The sequence below is a fragment of the Hoplias malabaricus genome, chromosome 7, assembly GCF_029633855.1.
Source record: "Hoplias malabaricus isolate fHopMal1 chromosome 7, fHopMal1.hap1, whole genome shotgun sequence".
Classification (NCBI taxonomy): domain Eukaryota; kingdom Metazoa; phylum Chordata; class Actinopteri; order Characiformes; family Erythrinidae; genus Hoplias; species Hoplias malabaricus.
The window spans coordinates 23,982,224-24,007,438 of record NC_089806.1 but is presented as its reverse complement, the minus strand read 5'-3'; the positions used below and the strand labels follow the sequence as shown (position 1 = coordinate 24,007,438).

Genomic DNA, 25,215 nt, shown 5'->3' with positions numbered 1-25,215 from the left:
TGACATTCTAATGTAACACATACATAATCCATTGGTTTTATGTTACAGAAATTTCCAGTGATGATTTTCTTTCTGTTTCTTGACTGTAGAGAGATGCATCAGATAATGATTTCACCGAAGGTGAGCATTTTAAAATGCCTATTTTGAGGAGAGCATGAACCATTTTGGGTTTGGCTTTACAATAAACCCAAATTTTGCTTAATTAGGATTAATATCATATTTATCAAAGGAATTAATTAATTTTCATTAATTTTTGCTTTAAATATATATATCGTTCTATCTGCCTTGTATTGCACAGACGTCACCAGATGCTGAGTAACTACCTTAGTGACGTTCTGCCCGGTCTGTAATGTTTCAGGGTGTGGAATGCATGTTCACTGGGGTTCAGGTGGTGTGATGGACTTGATTAGGCAAAAGCATTGCACTTTATATAAATCTGCTAATATTAATTCATAATATTTTGAGTTTCATGTTTCTCTTGCAATTGCAGTGACACTCATTTGGTGTCACTCACCCAATGATTCCATGTAGGCTTTGGACCCACCGTGACCCTGAATTGGACAAGCGGTTACAGATAATGGATGGATATAATTGAAAATAGAACAAAAACAATATTTTCAATGTTAAACATTTTAAGTATTTATTAAATTAAATATTTGCACATATTGAATGGGATGCCAGCAACTAGTTCAAATAAATTGGGACGGGAAATAAAAGAGGTAAATTTGTATGAAGCTATAAAATAAAAATAAATAAATAAATGGTTAATTGTCAATAGGTGAGATTACATGACATGACTGGGTTTTAAAACTAGCATCTCAGAGGCTGGATTTCATCATGTACGAAACATAATAATCATTTAATGTTTTAAAGAATTTGGAGAAATTTCTGTATGAAAGGGACAAAGGTCCACAATCTGTATTAGCTGGCTGTGGTCTTCTGGTCTTCGCATGTTTCTGTAGAGGACATCACTGCATCAGCTCAGAAACACTTCCCAAAATCGCGGTCTGTGAACACAGTTCATTGCTGCTTCGTATTTGAAGTTAAAATTCAAATATGCAAAGAAGTCATACAAAAACAAGATCCAGTAATGCTGCCAACTTCTCTGGAGCTAAGGCAAAGTGGGAAAGTGTCCTGTCGTCTGCCTAATCGAAATTTGAATTTTTTTTAGGAAATCATTGTGCATCTTCCAGGCTAAAGAGGAGAGGGACTTTCTGGTTTCTTATAAGAAAATAAATCAAAAGTCAATGTCTGTGATGGTATGATGGTGCGTTAGTGCACATGGCATAGGTGACTTGCACATCTGTGAATGCTGAACAACAGGCACATGTTTTAGAGCAAGCTGACATCCAACATCTTTTTTTCCAGGAGGGCCTTTGTATTCTGTAACACAATGCAAATCCATATTCTGCATGGCTCCTTAGTCCTGGAGCTAAACTAGTCAACTAGTCCAGACCTATTTTCCACTGGAAACCATTGGTGCATTATGAAAGGATCTAAAGAAATCACTATAACTGAGACCCTGAGCTGTTGAGCAGCTGAAGGACTGTCAGTCCCTCACAGTTTTTATTTTCCCCCTGCTCAGTGTTGAAACAAATTCTGCAGCACCCTTAAAGGTGGTACAGCAAATTTGAATGGGAGACTAAGTAAAGCCTTTTACAGCATTTCTGATACTACCATGCGTCTATAAAAAGGACAAATTATTGGCTCATGGACATGTACATATACTCTGAAATTAAAGCTGTTGTTCTGCACTGCAACATTTTATTATAGGGTGAATTATTGTTTAATTTGTATAATTATGTCCCCCTTCATAGCCAGGTCACCTGTGAGAACTTGCAAGAATAGTGGTCGTCTTATCCCACCAAGGTAACAGGATTACTCTACTATGCAGTAAAAAGGTGGTTTTTTTTTTGTTTGTTTGTTTTTTTTCCTGAAATTAGCCAAAAAAGCCTGCCATACTAACTTGATTTCCTCTTGCAGTTTGTCAAGGAGAAGACTTCTTTATGTCCCTCTTCAGTGATCTTCCCTATTCATTTTTAAAAATCCATTCATTCCGTCTCCATCTAATAATGCTGAAGGATCCCTGAAAATTTTGCTTCAAAATATACAGAGGGAACGGAAGGATTGCACACGTTACATATGTTCACTGTTTCATTGCCGAAGTTGCTAAATTGATTTCCCTTTACCCAGTTTATGTGCCATGTAAAATTAAAGCCATTATTTGGGACTTTTAAACTAGCTGAGTAACAAACAGTGGTTCTCAGTCATGATCAAAATATGTCATAGTTTTATTACTGAGAATATTCAAATCAATATCTATAGTTATTTTCTTATTGGACAAATCTGGGCTTATCAGACTAAATTTAAACACTTCTTTATGAATACTCCCTCAAACAGAACTGGTTCAACTGAGCAGCTAAATATGCCCTTTCAGTGTTAAAGTCGGTGAATAGAACATAAACCCTATAATTTATGGCATTACTGTGCCATTATCAATAGTCATGTGTATATAGTTATATATTGGCTTAATAACGTGGTCATGTAACAAAGTAAACAAATTTTGCATATTTTACTAAATGTGGGGCTTTTCAAACAAATGGTATGGAAAGTCCTAGATGTGTAGTCAGGTATTTTGTTTGTATGTTCGTAAATAATACAAAATGTTAACATTTAAACATGGCTTTTTAATAAATGGTGTTGTTTGTTTTAATAGGAATCTTTGACATTTCCTTGGCAAATACAGCTGATGTTTTCATCATAATATGCTACAATACTTTCATTAATCTTTACAAATACAAAATACAGCAGGAGGGATGTAAATGACAAATTCAGAAAACGTTCTCCACACATACACACAAGCAAAGTATCTTCTACTGACAAACATAAAATGCTATTTTACTGCACAGGTGAGAAGGCATCTGCTTGGAAGATGCCTGCATTGTAATGCACTTTTTTCATTAAAAAAAAAAATCCACCGTTAAGTGAAAAATAGTATGTGCACATGAACCACACATTAGGCTTCACATTAGTTTTGGTTTCCATAGGAATGTAAGGGTTGTGTATGAAGTTTCAAGACAAAACAATCTGGACTAAATTATGTGCAAAAGACTGAAGAGCTCCTGCATTACCAGAGCAAAATCATTCTGGGCTTTTCACTAAATCAAAAGCATTATAAATGGGAAATGTCTGACACTGCTGGAATTACCATTGAAAATAAAACGTTTAACTAAAGCTACCTCTACCTTACAGTTATTCTAAATATGTGCTTGAGTAAAGTATGCATATACTTTCTTTTTACCAGAATACTAATCTTGTTTTATTAACCCTGGTTATTTCAGTATTAATCACATGCATGTAGAATCTTACACCTCAGTGTGTATGTTAGATCTAATATATCATGAAGGTGATTGCCACTTGTCAGACTCTCTGGACAGAAATTTTAATGATTGTTTTGCACTCTGTCATCACCACTCGAGCTCAACAGGATATTTTCCTGTCAGACATGCGGTGCAGTGACCAACACTCTTGTCAGACTTGGAGGTAATCTCTTCTTTGTCACCACACAACTTGATCCCACCCTGAACTGCAGCCACCAGGCCTTCAACAGACAGGTAGCGCACACTTGTAGCCCCTACACAAAAATGACAAAAATAAAGATTTTTTTTAAAGCAGAATTTTCACTTATTCATTCTGAACTGTTCATAATACATAAAAGTATACTCATGGTTAAGAATGTATCAATTTTTATGCATACATTTAAATAAGTTATTTTTTTTTAAAAAATGTTTAATTATTGTTAATTTACAATGTAATTAAAAAGAAATTTTAGTATAGAATCTCTAATACACACAGACCAGGCATCAAATAAGAATTTTTCAGAATGTAAACAAACCTTGGAGAGAATCACACCTGCTACCTTTAAAACTGAAATATAATTCAACTGTTTCCAGCCCTAGTCTGTGACTAGAACTGCCATACATGCATATAATATTGTCGATGTTCAAAGAAATATGTATCTACATATGTAGTTTTAGATTTTTAATTTACCACATCATTTGAACACAGCAGCTGATCTAAAAAAGTCTGGTTTACTGTCAGTACTACAATATGTAGAAAACATATAGAGGATTGAAATTGCATTAATTTTATGATAAATAGACAATAGGAATTCTCAAAAATTGGAATTAAATATTTTTCCATAGGGTGGCATGGTGGCGCAGCAGGTAGTGTCACCATCACACAGCTCCAGGGACCTGGAGGTTGTGGGTTCGATTCTCACTCCGGGTGACGGTCTGTGAGGAGTTCTCCCTGTGTTTGCGTGGGTTTCCTCTGGGTGCTCCGGTTTCCTCCCACAGTCCAAAAACACATGTTGGTAGGTGGATTGGCAACTCTCAGTGTGACTGTGTGTGTTGCCCTGTGAAGGACTGCCACCCCCTCCAGAGTGTATTCCAGCCTTGTGCCCAATGATTCCAGGTAGGCCCTGGACCCACCCTGAACTGAACTGGATAAATATTTTTCAATTGCAAGTTCATTCATTCATTGTAACCGCTTGTCCAATTCAGGGTCATAGTGGGTCCAGACGCTTCCCAGAATCATGGGGCAGAACGCAGGAGCACACCCTGAAGGGGGCGTCAGTCCTTCACAAAGTGGCACTCACATACTGACCTATAGACACATTTGAGTAGCCAATTTGTGTTGCTTTTCCACCGCATGGGTCCGGCTTTACACGACTCGACACGCTTAAACTTGCCACTTTTCCCCTTACAGGGCTCCCTCATAAAATGGAGCTGGTGACGTCGCTAAAAACCCTGTCTCTAACAGGAATCACTGGCTTTGAAAACCACAACAACGATGGCAGCGGTAAAGTTAGACGCTATTTACTTATTGTGTATTCGCGTGTTGCTTTTGTTTTTTGGACTGAACACGGCTCCACTCCCCAGTTCTCACAGATCAGTTTTACTTGTTGCACGTTCGGCTTTCACTGGAAATTTTCGTCAGCCATCAGCCCAAGGAGCATATTAACCTCTTCAAAACATCTCGAGGTTGTGAGTCAGATAAAAATAAATATGAAAGCTGCTGTAACTTAAGAGATTTTACAAGTGGCAAGTTTGTGTTGGATTTGAATGAGCTCTGCATTTTGGGGTGATTGACATGGCTCTTGCCAATCAGCACTCTGCAATGTTTACACGTAACCTTTTAATACCTACTTGGCATGGTTGGAATCTGGAGGGAGCAGGGACTGAAAAAGTACCTGGTTCCAGGGACAAGGTACTAGATTTGGCCAGTGGAAATGCAAAAGAGCCATGCCGAGTCAAGTAGGTTCCATGCATTGGAAAAGTGCCATTGGACTGTGGGAGGAAACCCACACAGACACAGGGAGAACATACCAAGCTCCTCACAGACGGTCACCCAGAACAGGGCTTGATCCCACAACCCTAGGACCCTGGAGCCGTGTGACAGCAACACTACCTGTTGCACCACCATGCCGCCACTCATTTGAAAGATATGTGTTCGTCTTTGGATAGGGAAAATATAAAAATGTGCAAGGCAAATCTGTTCCAGGATTACGGGACCACCTGAGCATTACATTGCAGTAAACAGACCACTAGAATAACACACTTGGCTCATCCTTAACCTGGCTTACCAATGTAGCCAGCAATGTCCTCAAACTCTGGTTTATTTGCTATGAGCTCTTCTTTGGTGGGAATGTTGATACCCATGTAGCAGGGGAACCGAATTGGAGGTGACGCCACTCGAATGTGGACCTGTAAAGTCATGATTTTCAAAGAAAATATTTAAATTTCAGGATTTTGAATTAAGGTTATATTAATAAGACTTTAAGTAAGTTCAGGATTTTCAAAGGAAATGTTAAAATATTTCAAGATTTTGAATTAAGGTGTCAAAGTTTTCCTACCTCTGTTGCTCCTGCCTCCTTGAGTAGTTTAATAATTGGTGAAATTGTGTTGCCTCTCACTATAGAATCATCAATAAGCACTACTCGTTTGCCAGCAAAGTTGTCTGTTAGAGCTCCAAACTTCTTAGCTACTCCAAGCTGACGTAAACGTGTATTTGGTTGAATGAATGTTCTGCCAACATAGCGATTTTTGCACAATACTTCTACATAGGGTAGACCAGACTAGAGAGGAAAAGAGAAATATAATTACAATGTAAAAGACCATTTTTTTTTAATTAAAACTATTTCTAAAATAAAAATAAATAAATAAAAAAATCACATGCTGTTCAAATATTTCAGTGTAGGTTTGCCAGCAGTACAATTAATGTAGGCGTATATTTGCACAATTTTTTCATTTCTCACCTCTTGTGCATATCCTAAAGCAGCAGGTGTGGCAGACTCAGGAACTGTGCTGACCACATCTGCATCAGTGGGGGCCTCAATGGCAAGCTGGCGTCCACAGCGCTGCCTGACTGTGTACACCATCTGACCTGAAACACACAATCAGGTTCAGCAATACAAACAGGACAAAGACTGGGATGCCAGAGGAAGAATTAGCCAAGATTTCATTTTTAAAATGTTCTTAGAAACAGTTTACATTTACTGATACATAAAATTCTAGTCACTCACACACACACACACACACACACACTGTACTGTGCAAAAGTTTTAGGCACATGCAAAAAATGTTGGAAAGTAAAGATTACTTCAAAAATAATGGAATTAATTGTTCATTACTTAAAAGACAACAATGTGCAGTAAACATTAAGAAACGAAAGAAAGTCAGTATTATATGTGACAACCATTTGCTTTTGCTTTTTTTTTCCCTTTTTCTTTTCCTTAAATATTAGTCCTAGGTACATTTTGAACAGTTTTATAAAATGTTAGATTGTCTACTGAGTGTCTTGGAGAATCTGCAGTTCTTTTAAGAAGTTGGACTGTCACACTTTTTTTTCATGCAAAATCTCAGGAGCTTTCGTTATGTCTTTTTTTTATTGAACATAACCTCTTTTTTAATAAGTTGCTTTCTTTACAGACATACAATTATTATATTTTGTAACATTGTTGTTGACTAAAGTCAATTTAAAATGTTTTTGTACTGACTTAATATTTTATAAAATGTTTCATAAAATAAATATCCAGTATGGTCAGTGGAGCTGGTAAACTGTAGAATGAGTGTAGAAACAAGGTAGGTGTTACGAATCCAGTGACTGTTCAGTGTGCATGTGTGTGTTGTCATTATATAGTTGGAAATAATTTTGTAGTATAAAATATGCTTTTAGTAGTTTTCTGAACTATTATTTACCTTCAAATATGGAGTCTGGCCTGGCGAAGTAAACATATTCGAATATGCAAAAGGCAGGGGGATCTCCCTCTGGACGTGGCACTATAGTCAGGCTCTTGATGCCGTTTTTGGAAATCTGCACAATTTCTCCAGGCTGCACTTCACGGTGATATCTATGGACAGAGACAGGGAATCCCTCCACTTGAAACACTAACTTGTAAGTAGTTCCATAATGGCAGACATGATTTGCTTTAAAAGTCTCACTTGGCACCAATGGACTGGAAGCTGCAAGACTCTGAGGAGACCACCCAGCCTTCTGTATTTCCCTCTCCACTGCCTGAGGATCACAGACAGATCAATTGGATCAACAACTTTCCTAAATACCTTGCAGATTCTATAAAATTACAACACAGTTACTCATCCAAAACCAAGGGGTGGCAGCACTCATCTGTAAATAAATCTTTAAATAAAATGCCTTTGTAAACATTTGGCAAAGAGAAAAATGTTTTCACAACAACATCTCTACTGCCCCTTTCACACATGCACAGTAATCCAAAAATCTTCCAGAGTTTACCTGGAGGAGCTGTATGTGTGAATGCAACCACCCTCAACATTTCACAGGGCACAAGGCTTAAAAAAATACACTATGGACAAGGTGCCAGTGCTTTGCATGGTATTTCACACACCTCCAAGCACACACAGAGTCATAGCTGTGGACAATAACCTATACCCATTTGACCTACCAACATGAGAGTTTGAATTCACTGGGGGAGAACTCACTAAATACTGAAAATACAATCCCACAAAGCAAGAATTGAATCTAGGATCCTGAATACCCAGAAGTTTCAGGTTTTATTTGGGGACTTTCCACTGTGTGGTAAGTCCTACACTACTCGTCCCTACTCTATTGTTTTTTCTTTCCATTAGTTAAATTTGGTAACTGAAACTTAAAGTGCTTTTTAGAAAAATCAACCAGGTATCAAAAATAAAGCAGGGTCAAGTAGTGGAAAAGCACCAACATTTAGCAGTAGGGTAACATCTGACTGAGTTTCAAACTCATGGGTTTAAGTTCAGTTAGGGTTTCATACCCCCGCAGAACTCAACTGTCTTGTGTTTATTCTCTGCTCTGTACCTGAATGTAATTTGGAGATGGGAACCAGGCGGCCAATACTGAGAGGTCTGTTGCCATATGGGTCTCGCACTGCATAGATCATATCTTTGTGCATTATCAGCAATGAGTAGGATGTGGGTGTCTCCATCATCAAGTTCTTAATTCTGAAAAAAAAAATACAGCAGACTATTGTACATGTTGCAATATTTTGACACTAGAGTGAATTTCAAGGACTATTTGCAATGAACCATGGATATAGTTAACGGACCGTGCTACCCAATTTGGAGTATCATCTTCTTCCATGGGTGGTGTCAGAGCAAGGAGTTGTGTAATAAGCTCACTGTCTGAACTGGTAGAAAGGCCAACACCGTGCCTCATAACCTAAAAGACATACACAAAATTAATTTCCTTACAAGTTTGTGTCAAGTTACATAACTTCTAACTACTTTTTCCCCCCAATTTACACAACCATGGAGTAAAGTCACAGACCTTTTCTCTAACAGCATTCTCAAACTCAGTTCACACCTTCCCATATGACAATGATCAAATCATTATATTGCACCAGCAAAAATTTCTGTGAAAAAATCCCTCCTCTTCCGGAAGAGAATTCCAGCATTTGAGAATGCTGTTAGAGAAAAAGTCTGTGACTTTAAGCCATGGTTGTGTAAATTGGGGGGGAGACAGTTATTACAGAAAAAATGCCTCTGTTATTGATGAGAATGCTGCAGTGTGTTTAATTATGAACTGTGAGCACATTCGGTGAGATCAGTGCTGAATGACCAATAAGAATGAATAGGCTGCTTCTCTAAGGCCCCAACCTCATGTATCCATAGCATTTTCAAAAGTGTAGTTAAAATAAATAAATAAATAAATAACAACAACAACTTTGTTTGGGGGCGGGGGGCACACAATGTGTATGTTGGATTAAACACAATAGTACCACTTAGACCTACACTTAGGCTTTGTTATTTTTTGTATAGACCCTTCACCTATGAACTCCAGAGGTTTTGTGGAGTGGTCCTTTTATTCTTGCAATGCATAGTGGGAGATTTTGTATCAGACGTGCTCTCAATTCACTCATGCACTGACTTTACCCCGAAGTTTCTACTGGGACATTAGCAGGGTAAAGTCTGAGGCAAATGTTGCCGGCGCTAATGTTCACACATACAGCTACCTTGGGAAAAACCCGAAAATGTCTGGGTTACCATGCATGTGTGAAGTATATTATACTGGCTTGTGTTACTGTTTTTTCCTGTTTAAATCATTGATCACTTTGTTTAACGTTCAATCATGATCAAGATAATATATCATACAAGCCCAGCTAGTACTACACACACTCCTAATATATATACATATATAAAAAAATCTATACATTTAATGAAAATGGCATTTGCATTGTAAAAATGGCAAACATATAAAGGTCAGAAGTCTACAGGGGAATTTTAAAACTTCTTTAAAAAAAAAAATACCCAAAAAAACAAGCAAACTAACAAACAAAAATCATGGTCCACCTTCTTGCGTAGTGCTGCAGCATTGACTAGTTCTCCATTGTGTGCCACAGCAATCTTGCCATGTAGTGTGTCCACCACAAATGGCTGACAGTTCTGTAGCTCAGAGATCCCTGTGGTGGAGTAGCGTGTGTGCCCAATCCCCAAGTTACCATGTCTCAACTTCAGCAGGTCCTCAGATTTAAAAGCTGTGCTCACTAAGCCCATGCCCTAACAAAAAAAGAAGAAAAAAAATAGAGAAATACATTAATTAATTCAACTGAAATTTCAAGATTTTTTATTATGCAGCTGTTTAATTACACTAATTCAATTGTCATTATCATATTTGTAGCTCCTACATTTAAAGCACTGATGGCTATATAACCAGAGTAGTAAACTTTGGAACATTTAAAATAACATAACTGCCTTGCTCTCTGTTTATAAAACAAATTACAAATTTTGGTTTTTATATATAATTTTCTCATGATGTAGTTTAAAATACTTTACAGTATGCTAATTTACACATAGAGCCAACAAATGAAGTTTATTTTTCCTTAGTACAAATATTTTTGCAAGTTCATTTCATATAGTTTCTTTTTATTCTATTACCTTTAGGGTGGTGTATGTAGGGGGAGAGGACCCATTACTTGTGACAATTCCTGCACTCTCCTGTCCCCTATTTAACACAACAATAGCATGGTGTTAATTACATTTGCAGCATTTAGCAGATGCTCTTATCCAGCGCGATTCACAAAAGAGCTTACTGTTAATGTTTGATTGTCCTGCTAACTGCATTGAAACATATTTTCATGACATGAATTTGAAACACCTCTGATTTATATTTTAACTGTGGGCTGTCTATTTGAAATTTTGTGGTAAAAGGCAAATTAAGTACAGAAAGAACTGCTGTAGAAACAAGTCTTGGCAAGGCTGGCAAATAAATATGGATTTGGTAAAAGAACTGGCACTCCCATACATGGCTGGCTCTCTCCCTCTATCAAAATGAAAGTATCATGCTTGCCAGTTTTTTTACTCTCCAGATTCTGTTTCAAGCCCCGAGGCGGATCAAACTGGTTTGTGTGAAGCGGGTTAAGCAGTGAAACAGAACAGGCGCAAAGGGAGGTGGGAGGAAGTCTGTGTGTGTCACAAAGAACAAGAGTGTTAGAGGTTATCAAGAAAGACTGAAAGAGTAAGGGAGAAAAAGAGCAGGAATGAATGCTACAGGCGCTGATGGACTGAGAGAGTAGTGAAAGTACAGACTAAAACGAAACCATTCTCTCAGCTGTTGTTTTTCCCCCCCATTTGCCTTATTTGGGCAGTGCTTGTGGCTGTGTGGCTCGTTCACCAAGCCACTTCTCACATTTCCCCCCACCCCTCCCCCACAGCTTAAGCCAGTCACAAAGCTGCTCTCTGTCACGTGGCCAATCCTAACTGGCTCAACTGTCTGGTTGCCTAGGACACCGAGCTTAAGGCAAGGAGGGGGAGGGTGAGAGGGCAGAGGAAGGGAGGAGGGAGAAAAGCGAACATTCAACAGAAGCCATTTCTAGGCTAGCTCAGAAACATGGAGCCTGGTTTAGAGGAAGGGAGGAGTGGCAGTAGAGAAGAGGAGAGGCAGAAACAGCAGCAGAGAGGAACAGTAGTGCCCTGGAGAGGGGATGAAGTAAAAGCTCTTCTGGTGGTATGGAGGGAGAGGGAGGCCTGGGACGAGGCAGAGAGCAGGGCCAAGTATGAAGCCATTTCAAGCCGGTTGAGAGATTTTGGCGTTTTGAAGGACTGGTTCAGCTGTCAGACACAGAGCAGAGCGATGGCTCTACCAGACTGGAGGCCTCCACCACCCAAATCACAGGCAATCTACAGTACAGCAACTCAGAGTCCTGCACCAGTCGACAGCAGGATACCGCAGAGGCCTTACAAAGTGCCTGATGAACATGGCAGTCCTACCAACAGGAGAGAAGGGGCCACTTCCCTCAGCACGTTTCAGGAGGGTAAATATTCAACAAAAAAATCTGAGCACAAAAACCATCCAATTCTTCAAAACACACTTCATTTCATTTCTGGGGTCTTTTTAACATTTAATTGTTTCTGAGGTCTTTCTCATGAAGCAAGACTATTTGCTTAGTGGGTTTAAGTTTAAGTCCAGTTCAGCTGAGTCCATTTCATGATGGTGGATCACAGTGAAACAAGAAAATATAGCATAAATAATTTAACTGAAATTTGTGCTTCATTTGTTAACTTATTTCCAAAAGATATTATTTATATTTTGTTGTTCCTAGGGCAAAAACTTGCAGCACTCAGTAGGGTGGGGGAAGGGATGGGGGCTGGTTTCCTACCCTCCTCCAAATGTTACAAAATGCAGCTTCTGTAGTGCTGAGCCCAGTGTAGAGACTCCCAATTTCAGATCAGTGAAGCAATCACAGATTTTGAAGCGATATGATAAAAATATTAGTGTTCCTTTAAAAATAATATAAGAAAATGAACCGAATATTTCAGATATTTGTGCAGCTTCAATTCTGCATTTTTTCCTTGGCTACAAGACCCATCTTTGTTTTCATTTGGACAAAGACACTATACATAACCAATTTCATTCCATGTTTAGGTTTGGATGGAGGTAGGCATTGGTCCGACAAAGAGATCCGTGCTCTCCTTGCTGTGTGGGCTGACAGGGAGGTACAGGGGCGTCTGCAAACCACCCATCGAAACAAGGCCATCTTTCAAGAGATGGCCCGACGTCTAGATGTCCAGCATGGCGTAGTACGAGACTGGAGGCAGTGCCGCACCAAATACAAGAACCTGAAATATGACTACAAGGTCAGCAAGAACCAAGGACGCTCTATGCGTTTTTTCACAGAGGTGGATGCCATACTGCAGGGCAAGGTCACTGAAGATTGCCTAGATGATGACGACGATTCACCCATAAAAATATCAGAGGGAGACCAGGCTTCAGGAAGATCAGAACCTGGAGAAGACAACTACATTAAGATTGATGATGGTACATGGCTAAACATTTCATTTCAGAACAAGAGCATTGTAATGTGGATCGTTTCTAGTCATTGATTTATTTCTTTTTTCACTGTTGTCTGTCCTTTACAGATGAAAGTCTGGCAGACATGCAAACAATAATCAACACCAGTTCCCATCCTCTCATTTCAAAAGATACAGGTGTGTTTTCCAGTCAAATTATTGACAAAATTTGTTGCCAACAACAGTAGCTCAGAAAAGTTATTGATGTAAAATGCCTGAACACTAGGTGGCCACTGGGGAAAGTTATGTCCTTTGTACGATTTTGTTGTTCTACAATTACAATCTGAATTCCATCTGTTGATCTACATACATTTTTACACCCTTTCACCCTGTTCTTCAATGGTCAGGAACCACACAGGACCACCACAGAGCACCTATGATTTGAGTGGTTCATCATTTCAGACCTGCAGTGACACTGACATGGTGGTAAAATGTAATGTGTGTTGTGCTGTTATGAGTGGATCAGAAATAGCAGTGCTGCTGGAGTTTATATACACTGAATCCAGTCACTTTCCACTCTAGTAGACACACCAAACTCATTGGTCAACTATGTAGATGTAAAGTCTGAGACAGTAGCTCATCTGTTGCCACACAGTTTGTGTTGGTCATCTTCTAGTCCTTCATTAGTGGTCTCTGGACACTGCCTGTGCACTGCTATATGGATAGTTTTGATTATTGGACTATTCTCAGTCCTGCAGTGACACTGAGGTGTTAAAAAATTCCAGCACCACTGCTGTGTCTGATCCACTTGTACAAGCATAACACACCACCACACCAGTCACTGCAGCACTGAGAATGATCCACCAGGAATAATGGTGGTCCTCTGGATGTCCTGACCATTGAAAAACAGAATGAAAGTGGGCAAAGTATGCAGAACAACACATGGACTACAGTTTGAAATTGTAGAAGAAACTTCCTTTAGTGTCAATGGAGCTGAGAGAATGGACAGTGAGTGTAGAAACAAGGAGGTTGTCGAAATGTTATGGTTGATCAGTATATACCTATAAAGTTGTTCATCTACAAGCCAAAATATTAAAATGACCTCCCTGTTTCTACACTAATTGTCAATTTGATCAACCCCACTGACCATAAATTTGCAATTTTTTAGCTCTATGAGTTACATACTGCAGTCTTTCTGCATCTTTTGCTCTACATTGTCACTGCAGCACTGAAAATGGTCCTCCACCTAAATAATACCTGCTCTGTGCTGGTTTTGTGGGGTACAGACCATTTAAACACATTGTAAGAGGATGCTAAAAAGCATGCAGAAAAACAGTCTGTAAATATACAGCTCCAAAGTGCACCTATGTGGTCAGTGGAAATGTAAACTTTATTCTGGATGTTACACTTTCTCTTTCAATATTAAATCATATAACACGTTTATCATTCTAAATTTTCAGCTTTCCTAATTGTTTGAAATTTCCTAATTATTTGCTATCAAATGAGTTTACAATAGATTTATCGTTTAACAAATTTAATTTTATATTTCATATTATATATGAGTCTAAGAATATTTGTTCCACTGCAAAGTATGTATCTGATCTTTTCTACACCAGGTGCAACCACATCACCAATGAGTAGAATGTCATCAGATGATGCAAACGTGATCACGGTTCACGACTCGGGCCGGAACTGGACCGAAGAGGAGGTGGCTGCACTGCTCAACATCTGGGCTGAGGAGGGAATCCAGCAGCAATTGCAAGTTTCGACCCGGAACAAGGATGTATTTGTGCAGATATCACGTCGGCTTCTTCAGCAGGGCGTGGAGAGAGATTGGAAGCAGTGTCGAACCAAATACAAGAACCTGAAATATCTTTATCGATCCCTACAGAGAGGCAAGGCGGATATGGGGGATACTCGCCGCATCATGAAGTTTTATGAGCAGTTGGACAGCATTCTGTCCAGGCCCACCCAAGGCCTCTACAGGAGTTCTGGGATGTTCAGTCCTGCGATGTTTGATGAACATTCCTTTGGCGATACACCTTTAGAAGACGACTGTGATGTCATTGCTATTGAATATGATCAGCAGTCCATAGACGAGGATATTTTGAGAGATTCTCCTAGCTTCAGCACTAAAGCAGCTAAAACTCAGGGCACAACCAACATCAACTTGAGAAGGTCAGATGAGGACACTAATGCTGAATATGAAACAGAGGCTCCAGTAGATGGCATGTTTTTGAGGTCAAACGAGCCTTTGTGTAGTCACTCAATCACAGCTGGAACATACGAGGGAGATCAGGAATACAGAGTAAACAAAGGTAAAACACTGAGCTTTTTCCATGAAGAATACATATCACTGCTGTCTGAACATAACCATGTCATTATGTCAACAAATGTCAACCATGTTAACCATGTCAACAAACAGACCAGAATAAATGATTAAAACAATCAATTAATTAATAAAATAAATAAGATATTTTTACTTTTCCATATGTAACATCAACTAATATATATATATATATATATATATATATATATATATATATATATATATATATATATATATATATATATATAGACACATAATAACCTTATTGTTTGTGTGTGCAGGTGACAATAACATAACATTCATGAAAAATCAGCATGAGGAGTCAAGAAGAGGAAAAAAGAGGAAAGCCACAGATGAAGGTTCTTCATTCCTTTCACTTCATTCAATGGGAGATTGTTCTTAATATGGATCATTAACTTGGAACAAAGCACATAAAGTAGAGAATAATGATTGAGAATGTTACTGAGCCTTGTGACCACAGTCTAAATAGAATCGACATGAGAAGGGAATTGTGTGCACATGAAAAAGATTTTAAAAGGTCAATTAAGATCACTCACTAACGGGACACTATGGAGTGTATAAGCAAATGTGTAAAAAACACAGCTTTTGGAATGAAGCGTCAAACAATTCAGGCAATCATACATTTTTTCAAACTTGTTTACAAGTATCAGGCTTACAGAAAAAAACTGCTTGTTCTAAGAGAGGTTGAAAAAGGTAATGTAAAAACGAACTAGGACTGCTTTTGATATACATAAAATATATCAAAATTATAAAGCAAATACATGTAAAATGTGGATAATTGAATTAAATAAACTCAACATATTTATGTAGCTGTACTTTGTCAGGAAAACTGTCACTGTGGTGGTGTCACAGTGATAGTACCCTCAAGGACTATTCCTCAATTAGGGAATACTGGACTTTAAAACCACTGTTGTACCTTAAAAGGTACATTTACACTGTTTATACGTTTAGTGGCCAATAATGTACCTCTACCATACCTTTTTTTCCTGAAAGTGCATAGACAATACACTAATGGCTCTTTTCAGCTCAGCACACATTTCCCTGGTCATTTTTCCACTACTGAAATATAGGCAGTCTTTGCAAGACCATATCTCTAACAGGAACCACTTTGAAAAGGACAACGGTGTCTGTGGTAGCATTAACTGTGGTTTAGTTGTTGTGTATTCACATTTTGTGCCCAGTTGCAAAACCCATAAATACTAAATATCATGAAATGTATTATGTATCCCATGAATATGACTATTTCTTTGAAAAGTTACTTTTGCAACACTACCCACCCCTGTTGGAAATTAATTTCAGATTTGTATAGCATGGACAGATTTGTATAGCATGGACAGATTTGTATAGCATGGACAGATTTGTATAGGACTTGCTGAGTAGAATTATGATTACAATTTCTAAAATTATTGTCTTGTGTTAACAGATTACAGTGTGATCAGCAAAAGGTTTCATCAGAGCATGGATGATGGTGAAAGCAGTACAGACTGGTCTGAGAACATCGACTATCACTGCAAAGAAGAGCAAGATCAATACATCCCAATCATGGAAATCACATCTGTGTGTTCAATGGCCCCCAGTACACTAACAACTGAGAATCTGGTGAGTTTGCAAAAGTGAAGTTACACTGATCAATTAGGCTGTCAATAATGTAGTGCTTTATATAAGAAAATAATCCAAAAAGTCAATCACAGAAATACCAAACACATTTTAGTTCCACTGCTGACAGATGTTGTAAAATCTGTTTTACTTAACATGTCCATGTGGTGTTGTTTATATCCTTCAAGACATGTATCACGGGATAAAAAAAAAAGTGTCATGCTTGAGCACTTACACTTTGAAACTGCATTGGTCCAAAGCCTCAAATGAGCAAATTCAGACAACCACGATTTCTTAAATTAGAAACTTATAGAACTATTCCTGGTAGCTTGCTATGTGGTGCTTTAAATCTGCAGCTGAGGGGTGGGCATAGAGAGGCAGAATTAAGGGACATCTGTAGAGTTAAGCCATATGTAAATAATTCAGGAATGTTAATATGTTAATAACTGAATGGAGATTTATCATACATACATTAATTCGTTCGTTGATTAAGACAGATATTTATAATTTCATGATTTTGCTCAGAAATCAGTACACCTCTGAAGCCTTGAAATACAGCTTTTGGTAATTTTGTCTCAGAGTGAAGGCCACATTGAAGGCTATAGACAAAATTCCCATAAGCACCGTTATTACTGTAGCCACATAGAAGACCTGATACCTAACAACATTTAACGTTAACTCAAATTTCTGGAGTCCTGGAGACGGAGCCATGACAGCTTCACCGTTACTACCCACAACTTAAACTTTTTTAAAGTGAGCTCTGTAGTTTCCAACTGCTGAGTTGAATGAAAACAAATCCTCATCCTTTCTCACCTGTGCTGTAAAGCCACCAGCCCCAGAGTCAGTATCTGCGCCACCTCCAGTTGAGTGGGCCACTCTCCTGCTGACACGCAGCCGAAAACCCCGCACTCCTCTCCGATACCAGACTCTTCAAACTCCATACTCGTCCAATTTGTATCTCTGGCTCTCTCGCTGAGGCTTCTGTTGCACTGCTGCAACCCCCGAACTGACTCGGAATGGTTCTGCCCAAATACGCGCGGCAGCTCAATTCTGCTTTAAAGCGGACTATACCAACCAACACAGAGGGGAGTGACGCTCCCCTCCAAAACTACACGATTCTCTGCAGCAACGCGCACTTAACACTGTGTAAATGTAGAGTAGTTTTTATCTTTCAACAACAAAATTAATTGACCATACAAACTGGGTTACAGGTATCTGAAGGTTATAAACGAGCTTTGCGTCATTAACTATGAGGTAGTCTGCGAGTCAGTTGTCTGAATCAGCGTTAAAAAAGATAAAGAGTCGCATATTTTCTGTAAAGAACGGTCTAAAAGATTTCCCACGTGGTAAAGATGGCGGCGTGTCCCTGATTGGTGTGTAAAAATCGGCAGAGTGGCGTAATCGCTGTCCTGAAGAGGTGAAAAGGTTTTTGGCACCCCCTCTTCTCTTCCACCCTTTCCTCAGGCATAGAGGGAGAGAGACGTCCAGCCCCCACCTCCCAGGCTACTCCACTTTCTTTGGAGTAGTACATGAAAGAAACTGGTGATAGCTTGTTGTTGTGTTCACGATTACTAATAACGTGTTTTCTTTCAGGACTTTAGAGCTTTCACCGGGATGGCGTCGACAACAGGTACGTTACTGTTTTCAAATATCTGCTTTTACATTCCCTCCACCTCCTTCTAACCGCGCTTTCTCAGTGCAGCATGTTATGGATGTCAGTGAATTGAGTAAATGAAGTGTGGGTGGCGTGGGGACAGTGTGTCCCAATTGAAAAGTTGTTTTTCTTCTTATATTCTTTTAATTTATGCCCCTAAATGTAGTTATGTGGCACCTCCGTGATGGACAACTTTTAACTATTGTGTCCTGGATTTGTGCTGTATGGCAAACCTATACAATCACCATACCATAAATACATGTTGTCCATATAGTTTGTCTGATGTTTGATTTGTTTATATAAAAAATAATAATTTGTGAAATACAATCAAAAACAATATTGTAATTTTAATGTTTCGCCTGTTGCATTCAAACATGACTGCACCCTCTTTGTAATGATATATGCACCCTGTAAAAAAAAAAAAAATGTAGTGGTTGGCTTTGTGCCTCAGAAGAAGCATGTCTTTGCCCTGACCCTCCCTGCTTGTAAATATGGTGTGATTGGGGGAGTGAATTAGTGGATGAATAAATTTGGGATGCATATTGAATACAAATAAAATGTTGTCATAAAGACTTGACGAAGGGGAGATTAATGGTATAATTTTCAAATTATGTCCAACAATGAAAACATCAAAACTGTGGTAAATGCCACAGTATATGTAGACTTTTATGGCCCCAATTTTGAGGTTTTCACTGTTGGACATAATTTGGAAATTATACTATTCATTTACCCTTTGTCAAGTCTTTATGACAACACTTTATTTATTTGTATTCAATATTCATACTCCTCCACAATTAAATATAATGTAAGTGGCGACCCTGGACAGGTGCAACATTGGTTGTAGACAATGAATGAATATGATGTAAAGGTAACATGTTTGTTTGTTTGTCTGTCATTTCCTAGAGCTGAAACTCGGCAAGAAGCTGAATGAGGGCAAGACCAAACAAATCTTTGAGCTCCTGGATGAACCCGGTAATGTTTTGGTTCTGTCCAAAGACCAGATCACAGCGGGAAATGCTGCACGAAAGGACCAGATGGAGGGCAAGGCAGCAATAGCAAACAAGACCACTAGTTGTGTGTTTACGCTCCTGCAGGATTCTGGTGAGTTTTGCTGCAGAAAATAAAATTGTTAGATCTCCTTCTAGCAGACGTTACTAAAGCACGTACTTCCTCTGAAGCTCTGTAAAGCTAGTCAGTGTAAAGTTCACTTGGTGTACTAATAATGCTGAGATCAGACTACACAAGACACAGACGAAAAGTGTAGCATGTCAGAATATTTATATTTTGCCACCTAGTTTGACATTTTCTGTGAGATTTTCCTTGTTGTCCAATAGGATGACAGAGATCTTTTATGTGCACTTATGGAGAAGAGGGATGCTGCTCCTGCAGCCATAATGAATGTTCAAAAATATATTTTTTCATATAAGAAAAATATAACGGGACATTCTCCTTTACACACTATAAACCTGATATCTCGCTATATTTATGTATATATATGTTAGATTACTTCAAATTTTATTTGAAGGATAGACGGCACATATTTTCCTATTTGTGACACCTCAGGAACAAGTCCACAGTTATTAATAAAAAATATATATATTTTATTTATTTATTTATTTATTTTTGGAACACAAAATCAGCAGCATCATACACTGCTTCTGTAGCCATGATTGACAGTTTTGCACCCAACTCCACAATGACTTATGAACTTACAAGAATGCAAATGATTGGCCATGTCAAAATAGTTGCCTGTCTTCTAACCAAAATACAGTACAAATATATGGCACTGTTATTGCCAAATTTGGCATAGTGATAAGATAATGATATGCATTCTGAGCCTTTAAAAAATTAAAAATAAAAAAAAAATCTGCCCAATCGCAAATCTTTAAATAGTTCTGTAGGAGGAGCAATAATCAGGAAACCTGTTAATTATTTGTATTAATTCAGACTTGGATGATATATTTAAATATATTCACCTAGCACCCAGTCATCTGTTTTTTGTTTTTATGCCATTTCCTGATCTGCATATACATAGTTATATAGCAGAGATCGCTTACATATGCTTATGCTTAACTATAAGGGTTACGGTCATTGTTCTCATTGTCAAATGGTAGTGTACTGTTCTGTAAAACTGACATCACTCCCCTTAACAGAGTAATTGTAGTGAATTGGAGTAAATGCTGTCCATGTGTATAACTCATGATGATGCATTTGCTGTGGAAATCACTAGCTTGTGACTTGTGCGTGCACATGTCTGCATACCAATTGTCAGTTGTTGTTGTCCCACTTTTTCTAGTTAAGTGTCTATTTAACAAGCCCCAGCTATTTCTTTAGGAAACTGATTTAGCTTTTTATTATGTGGCTAATGAAAGGCAATTCTCAGTTCAATTCAGCAGTTTTTATTAACTTTACTCAGATTTACAACTCTTGCAACATCAATTGTATACATATTTTAGACATGATAAACCGAGAATGTGAGACCTACCAAACATTACATGCATGTGTGACCCATTTATTTAAAAAAAAAAATTTTGTACTTAATCTTTAATGAATATTTACAGGGTTTTTTTTTATGTTTTGCCCTTTTTGCTGTCAGGCATTAAGACTGCATTTGTGAGGCAGCATTCAGATACAGCATTTGTAGCAAGCCATTGTGAGATGATCCCCATCGAGTGGGTCTGCAGACGCATTGCCACAGGGTCCTTCCTCAAGAGGAACCCGGGGGTTAAAGAAGGCTACCGCTTCTCCCCACCGAAGTTGGAAATGTTCTTTAAAGTAGGTTTTAGTTTCACATATTCAGCGTCTTTGCAATTTACCTTAGGATCAATAAAGTTAATTCTCGCAATATTATTTTATGGTTATCTTAGGTGGCCAAAGGACACAGATCTATCTTCTGTTCAGGAGTCTGATCAATTAATTGACTTGTGGTTGAGGGTTTTGATATACTAATTCTATTTTTGAGTAATCAATATAATACTGATATAGAATTATTGACATGAGCCTTGGTTGATCTAAAGAATGGGTCAGGATGTAACCCAAACAAAGCTGTTGAATTCTCAGATGTTGGACCTTACTTCCAATATATTTGCAGTTCTAATCCTTTATCTCCACTTTCTGACAGGACGATGCTAATAATGACCCACAGTGGTCTGAGGACCAGCTGCTGGCAGCCGGTTTTAAGCTGGCAGGGATCTCCATTGGTCGCTGTGAGGTGGATATCATGAGAAAGAGCACAGTGGCCATTTTTGAGATCCTGGAGAAGGCTTGGGCAACACAGAACTGCACCTTGGTGGACATGAAGGTAGTCCATCAGATCTTAACTGCACTGCATTAAATGCTGTCTTGGTAGCTGAGTTAATGAAAGTATTGCTGTGTGTTATTAGAGCGAAATGGGACAGTGTGTATATATATATATCCTTAACTGTACATATGTGAACGACACTGTTTTGCACTTCTGGTTATATGCTAACTGCTTTTCATTGGCTCAGTACCTATACTAAGCACAATGACAAAGTTTTTATCATTTATGAATGTTGTGTTTTTTTTATTTCAGATCGAGTTTGGTGTGAATGTGACCACTAAGGAGGTTGTGCTGGCTGATGTGATTGACAATGACTCGTGGAGATTGTGGCCAGCTGGAGATCGTAGCCAACAGAAAGACAAACAGGTAAGATTCTTATCCTCTGCTTAATGCAACCAGATTGTCATTACTGTGCGAAATGTATCATGTTATAAATGATGAAATGTTTTAGGAGAATGATTGGAAGTGTGATAAATCTGCATTGCATATATTGCAGCAAGTGATGCTATGTTTATAGCCTACACATACATTGGACAAAGTCTTGCATGCCAGACATGATGTGGTTTTGTCTTTGTCTGGACAGAAAATGTTTTTATATATATTATTATTGTATGATTATTATTCTATTGCATTTAATTTCAAAGTTTATTTCAGCTATTTTTGACAAAGTGAACTCTTGAACTGGTTCCATTCAGGATACTTGAACCTTGGTATTTTCCAGTGAATTAGCCCATATTTGCTTCAGTTTTGATGGGAACCAAGGCTGCATCATTTCAGAGCTGTTGTCTGTTTAAACCAGGACAGTACTAGAAAAACAAAAAGAGTCATGAAAGTGTCTTTTTTTTTTTTTTTTTTTTTTTTTTTTTTTTTTTTAAATCCACTGTTTACAGCAGGGTCAGATCATAATAAGGGATGTGAACAGGAACGGAACTGGTTCCAGGTTGATTTAAAAGTAGCCATGTAAGCTTACCCTCTACTGTAGCTCTGGCATCTTTGCTGTTAACGTGTGGTGAAGTAATACTTGAGGAACTTGGGTCAGCATGCCATTATTGTGCTGTACAGACACTCCTAGATGGTCTCTCAGCCAATCATATGTGTGGTTGGAACTAACTGGTATACATATGTTATATAATACAGTTGATACACTGAGTGTAAAACATTAGTTACAAGCTTGCTTCTTTGTGTATCATGAATATAACCAGTTGTTGGATGGTCCTTCCACCAATAGGTTTACAGAGACCTGAAAGAAGTCACACCAGAGGCCATGCAGATGGTGAAGAGAAACTTCGAATGGGTGTCTGAGCGAGTAAAGGTAAGTCTTTTACAGCACTACTATCAGCTGCCCTGCTAAACACACTGTTGCACATTTTAAGCTCAGCATTGATTTGTGCAACATATGTGACTTGTTTGTCCTCACAGGCTGTAAAGAAAAATTGTATTTCAAACTAGGTCAAAAGGGTTGGAAGTTAAACATTTACATATATCTGACTGAAATTAGGCAATTCACTCAATATAACCTGGACTGTTCACCCTAAGTGAACTTGCCCTCTTAATCTCTTATCCAATGTGCACAAGAAAAAAAATTAAATCTTACTGAACCTCAAACTTTTAGTGTTATTCAGCATTTAAAATTTATTTTGGTATTTATTTACACTCCTAATAGGAATGATCATTATCCAGACATTAAACACCACCATGACCAAGTGTAAACATCTCATTCACATCTGCCCTCATGGTATAGTATTAAGTAGCAGTAAAGGACAGTGAAAAAGCAGATTAACAATTCTTTGTTTGTTGATGTTGATTCTGTGCAGTGGCGCTACCTTGTGGTGTAGCAGAAGTAATGTATTTTGAATGGTTTTTACTGCCGAACACAAGCTGGGACATGTTAAATAAGTAGAGTTTAGTCAGCTGTCTAAAATTTGGTATAACTTTGTATGTGTATGTGCTTAGCTGCTCCTAGAGCCCCAGGCAAGTGGAAGGGTTGTAGTGCTTATGGGCTCAACTTCTGACATGGCTCACTGCGAGAGGGTCCGCAAAGCCTGCAGCTCGTATGGAATCCCCTGTCATCTTAGAGTCACCTCAGCTCACAAAGGACCTGATGAGACGCTGCGTATCAAAGCTGAATATGAGGGTAAAGCAGCTTTCTACAGCATATAAGGATAAACGTTCATTTGCTTGTGTCTATCTAAGTACCTGTACTCTAATTCAAATTTTATTGTATCCCTTAAAGTTCAGTTTATTTTAAATCACCATTTTCATCAGTTTCTCTTTATGCCTTAGAATGAAACTTGCTTTTTACATTAAAGTGCCTTTTTCAAAGCTGTTTTATGTAAACACCACTGTTCTGATTGCTTGTCTATATCTCATTCAAACGCAATCTTATGATGCTATATGACTATGGCACAAATAGATGTGTTTTTTTGCTGTGTATACATGGATGTAAAAGTTCTTCACATTTTGATACGGTATAAAACTGTTTTATATATGCTTAGCATGTTTTATGTCTGTGCAGATGCACAGTAGCATGTAAATGAATTTACATTTTTGAAATGTCTAATACAAACATGTGAATCTCACCAGGTGATGGAATCCCCACCATTTTTGTAGCTGTTGCTGGAAGAAGTAATGGCTTGGGTCCTGTGGTGTCCGGAAATACTGCTTATCCTGTTATTAACTGCCCCCCTGTTACTTCTGATTGGGGTGCTCAGGATGTCTGGTCATCTCTGCGCATGCCCAGTGGTAAGAGCTTTGCCAAGAATCTATGTGTAGTGAATTTGCAAATAAATAAAAGCACAATGTAAACTCGACTGGGTTTACCAGTGGAGTTTTTGTAATGTTATTTTTGGGGTCTGTTTGTATAGAATAGTGTAATTAACACAGATTGCCCAGACTCAAATCACAATTGTGACAAGCATCAAATTCAGTAATAAGAACACGGCACATGGCCATACTGAAAGGTTTTCTTATTATTTAAATATGAGATTGGTTTACAGCACTACTGTTGCTGATGGAAATACAGATTTAGCCATTTGCAGAAGTCCCTACACCCTGAAATTATAATACCTTTGTTTCTCTAGGTCTGGGATGCTCTACAGTTCTTTCTCCAGATGCTGCTGCTCAGCATGCTGCTCAAATCCTGGGTCTGACAGACCATGTCATCTGGGCCAAGCTGCGTGCCTCCATGCTCAATACCTGGATCTCCCTGAAACAAGCTGATAAGAAATTACAGCAGTGCTCTCTTTAAACAAACAGCACTTTTATTTACTTGCAACCATTCCAGTTACTAGTAACTATTCCATTACTCCTTTGTACTCACAGCTGTAATTTTCTGTGAATGTAAAGCTTAGGAGCTATTTGAGTGCCTTTTGTTTGCTGGAACAATTCATCTGTACATGCAAAGAATAAATAGATTGATAGAAAATTTCTGTGGGCCTTTGGTTTGCACAAAAAAATTAATTTGTGCTTAATCTACGTGTTACATCTATAATTCATATAAATTTATTAAAAATTA

At 38.3% G+C, this 25,215-nt stretch overlaps 3 protein-coding genes across 13 annotated transcripts in view; 2 read left to right on the top strand and 1 right to left on the bottom strand.

Annotated features, from left to right (window-relative positions):
* The window catches only part of si:dkeyp-117h8.4 (uncharacterized protein LOC572032 homolog), a 6,852-nt gene extending 4,019 nt beyond the window's left edge, over positions 1-2,833 (top strand). Inside the window, exons 8-11 of one of the 8 annotated variants that reach the window (XR_010803843.1) lie at positions 90-120; positions 299-342; positions 1,822-1,869; positions 1,984-2,833. Coding sequence is in view for 4 of the 8 variants with exons in the window: in XM_066676323.1 (XP_066532420.1) it covers positions 90-120; positions 1,818-1,869; positions 1,984-2,023 (123 nt within the window). In the remaining 4 variants the exon portion in view is untranslated. Of the gene's footprint in view, positions 1-89; positions 121-298; positions 343-1,817; positions 1,902-1,983 lie in introns of those variants that run through there. The other 7 variants (XR_010803842.1, XR_010803844.1, XR_010803845.1 and 4 more) reach the window with 7 other exon arrangements.
* ppat (phosphoribosyl pyrophosphate amidotransferase) lies at positions 2,708-17,913 on the bottom strand. Its single transcript, XM_066676328.1, has 11 exons — positions 17,560-17,913; positions 10,449-10,515; positions 9,864-10,070; positions 8,621-8,733; positions 8,374-8,516; positions 7,506-7,578; positions 7,263-7,414; positions 6,320-6,447; positions 5,918-6,139; positions 5,648-5,768; positions 2,708-3,634 (listed from the first exon to the last, which is right to left on the bottom strand). Exons 1-11 carry the CDS (start codon positions 17,685-17,687, stop codon positions 3,468-3,470), a joined length of 1,521 nt encoding a protein of 506 aa, XP_066532425.1. The 5' UTR covers positions 17,688-17,913; the 3' UTR covers positions 2,708-3,467.
* On the top strand, positions 11,346-25,215 carry paics (phosphoribosylaminoimidazole carboxylase, phosphoribosylaminoimidazole succinocarboxamide synthetase). Of its 4 annotated transcripts, XM_066676319.1 has the most exons (15): positions 11,346-11,824; positions 12,436-12,828; positions 12,930-12,998; positions 14,417-15,118; positions 15,411-15,488; positions 16,574-16,749; positions 18,340-18,376; positions 19,304-19,501; positions 20,997-21,175; positions 21,522-21,701; positions 21,954-22,067; positions 22,930-23,013; positions 23,655-23,835; positions 24,285-24,443; positions 24,782-25,215. In XM_066676319.1, the coding sequence occupies exons 1-15, from the start codon at positions 11,401-11,403 to the stop codon at positions 24,946-24,948; spliced, it is 3,141 nt and encodes a 1,046-aa protein (XP_066532416.1). In that variant the 5' UTR covers positions 11,346-11,400; the 3' UTR covers positions 24,949-25,215. The 4 variants fall into 4 exon arrangements, with proteins under 4 accessions (XP_066532416.1, XP_066532419.1, XP_066532417.1 ...); XM_066676322.1 differs by lacking the exons at positions 11,346-11,824; positions 12,436-12,828; positions 12,930-12,998; ... (1 more) ...; positions 15,411-15,488; positions 16,574-16,749 and adding an exon at positions 17,880-17,898 and having other exon boundaries at positions 24,782-25,205; XM_066676320.1 differs by lacking the exons at positions 11,346-11,824; positions 12,436-12,828; positions 12,930-12,998; ... (1 more) ...; positions 15,411-15,488; positions 16,574-16,749 and adding an exon at positions 18,011-18,163 and having other exon boundaries at positions 24,782-25,204.

Excerpts from the sequence above, each read along its gene's own strand:
- paics (XM_066676319.1), top strand. The coding sequence starts at position 11,401 with ATGGAGCCTGGTTTAGAGGAAGGGAGGAGTGGCAGTAGAGAAGAGGAG. Across the intron at positions 16,750-18,339 it reads CACTAACAACTGAGAATCTG|GACTTTAGAGCTTTCACCGG; the intron begins GTGAGTTTGCAA and ends GTTTTCTTTCAG. Across the intron at positions 21,702-21,953 it reads GCACCTTGGTGGACATGAAG|ATCGAGTTTGGTGTGAATGT; the intron begins GTAGTCCATCAG and ends TTTTTATTTCAG.
- ppat (XM_066676328.1), bottom strand. The coding sequence starts at position 17,687 with ATGGAGTTTGAAGAGTCTGGTATCGGAGAGGAGTGCGGGGTTTTCGGC. Across the intron at positions 10,516-17,559 it reads CTGGTGGCTTTACAGCACAG|GGGACAGGAGAGTGCAGGAA; the intron begins GTGAGAAAGGAT and ends TGTGTTAAATAG. Across the intron at positions 7,415-7,505 it reads TTCCAGTCCATTGGTGCCAA|ATATCACCGTGAAGTGCAGC; the intron begins GTGAGACTTTTA and ends CTCTGTCCATAG.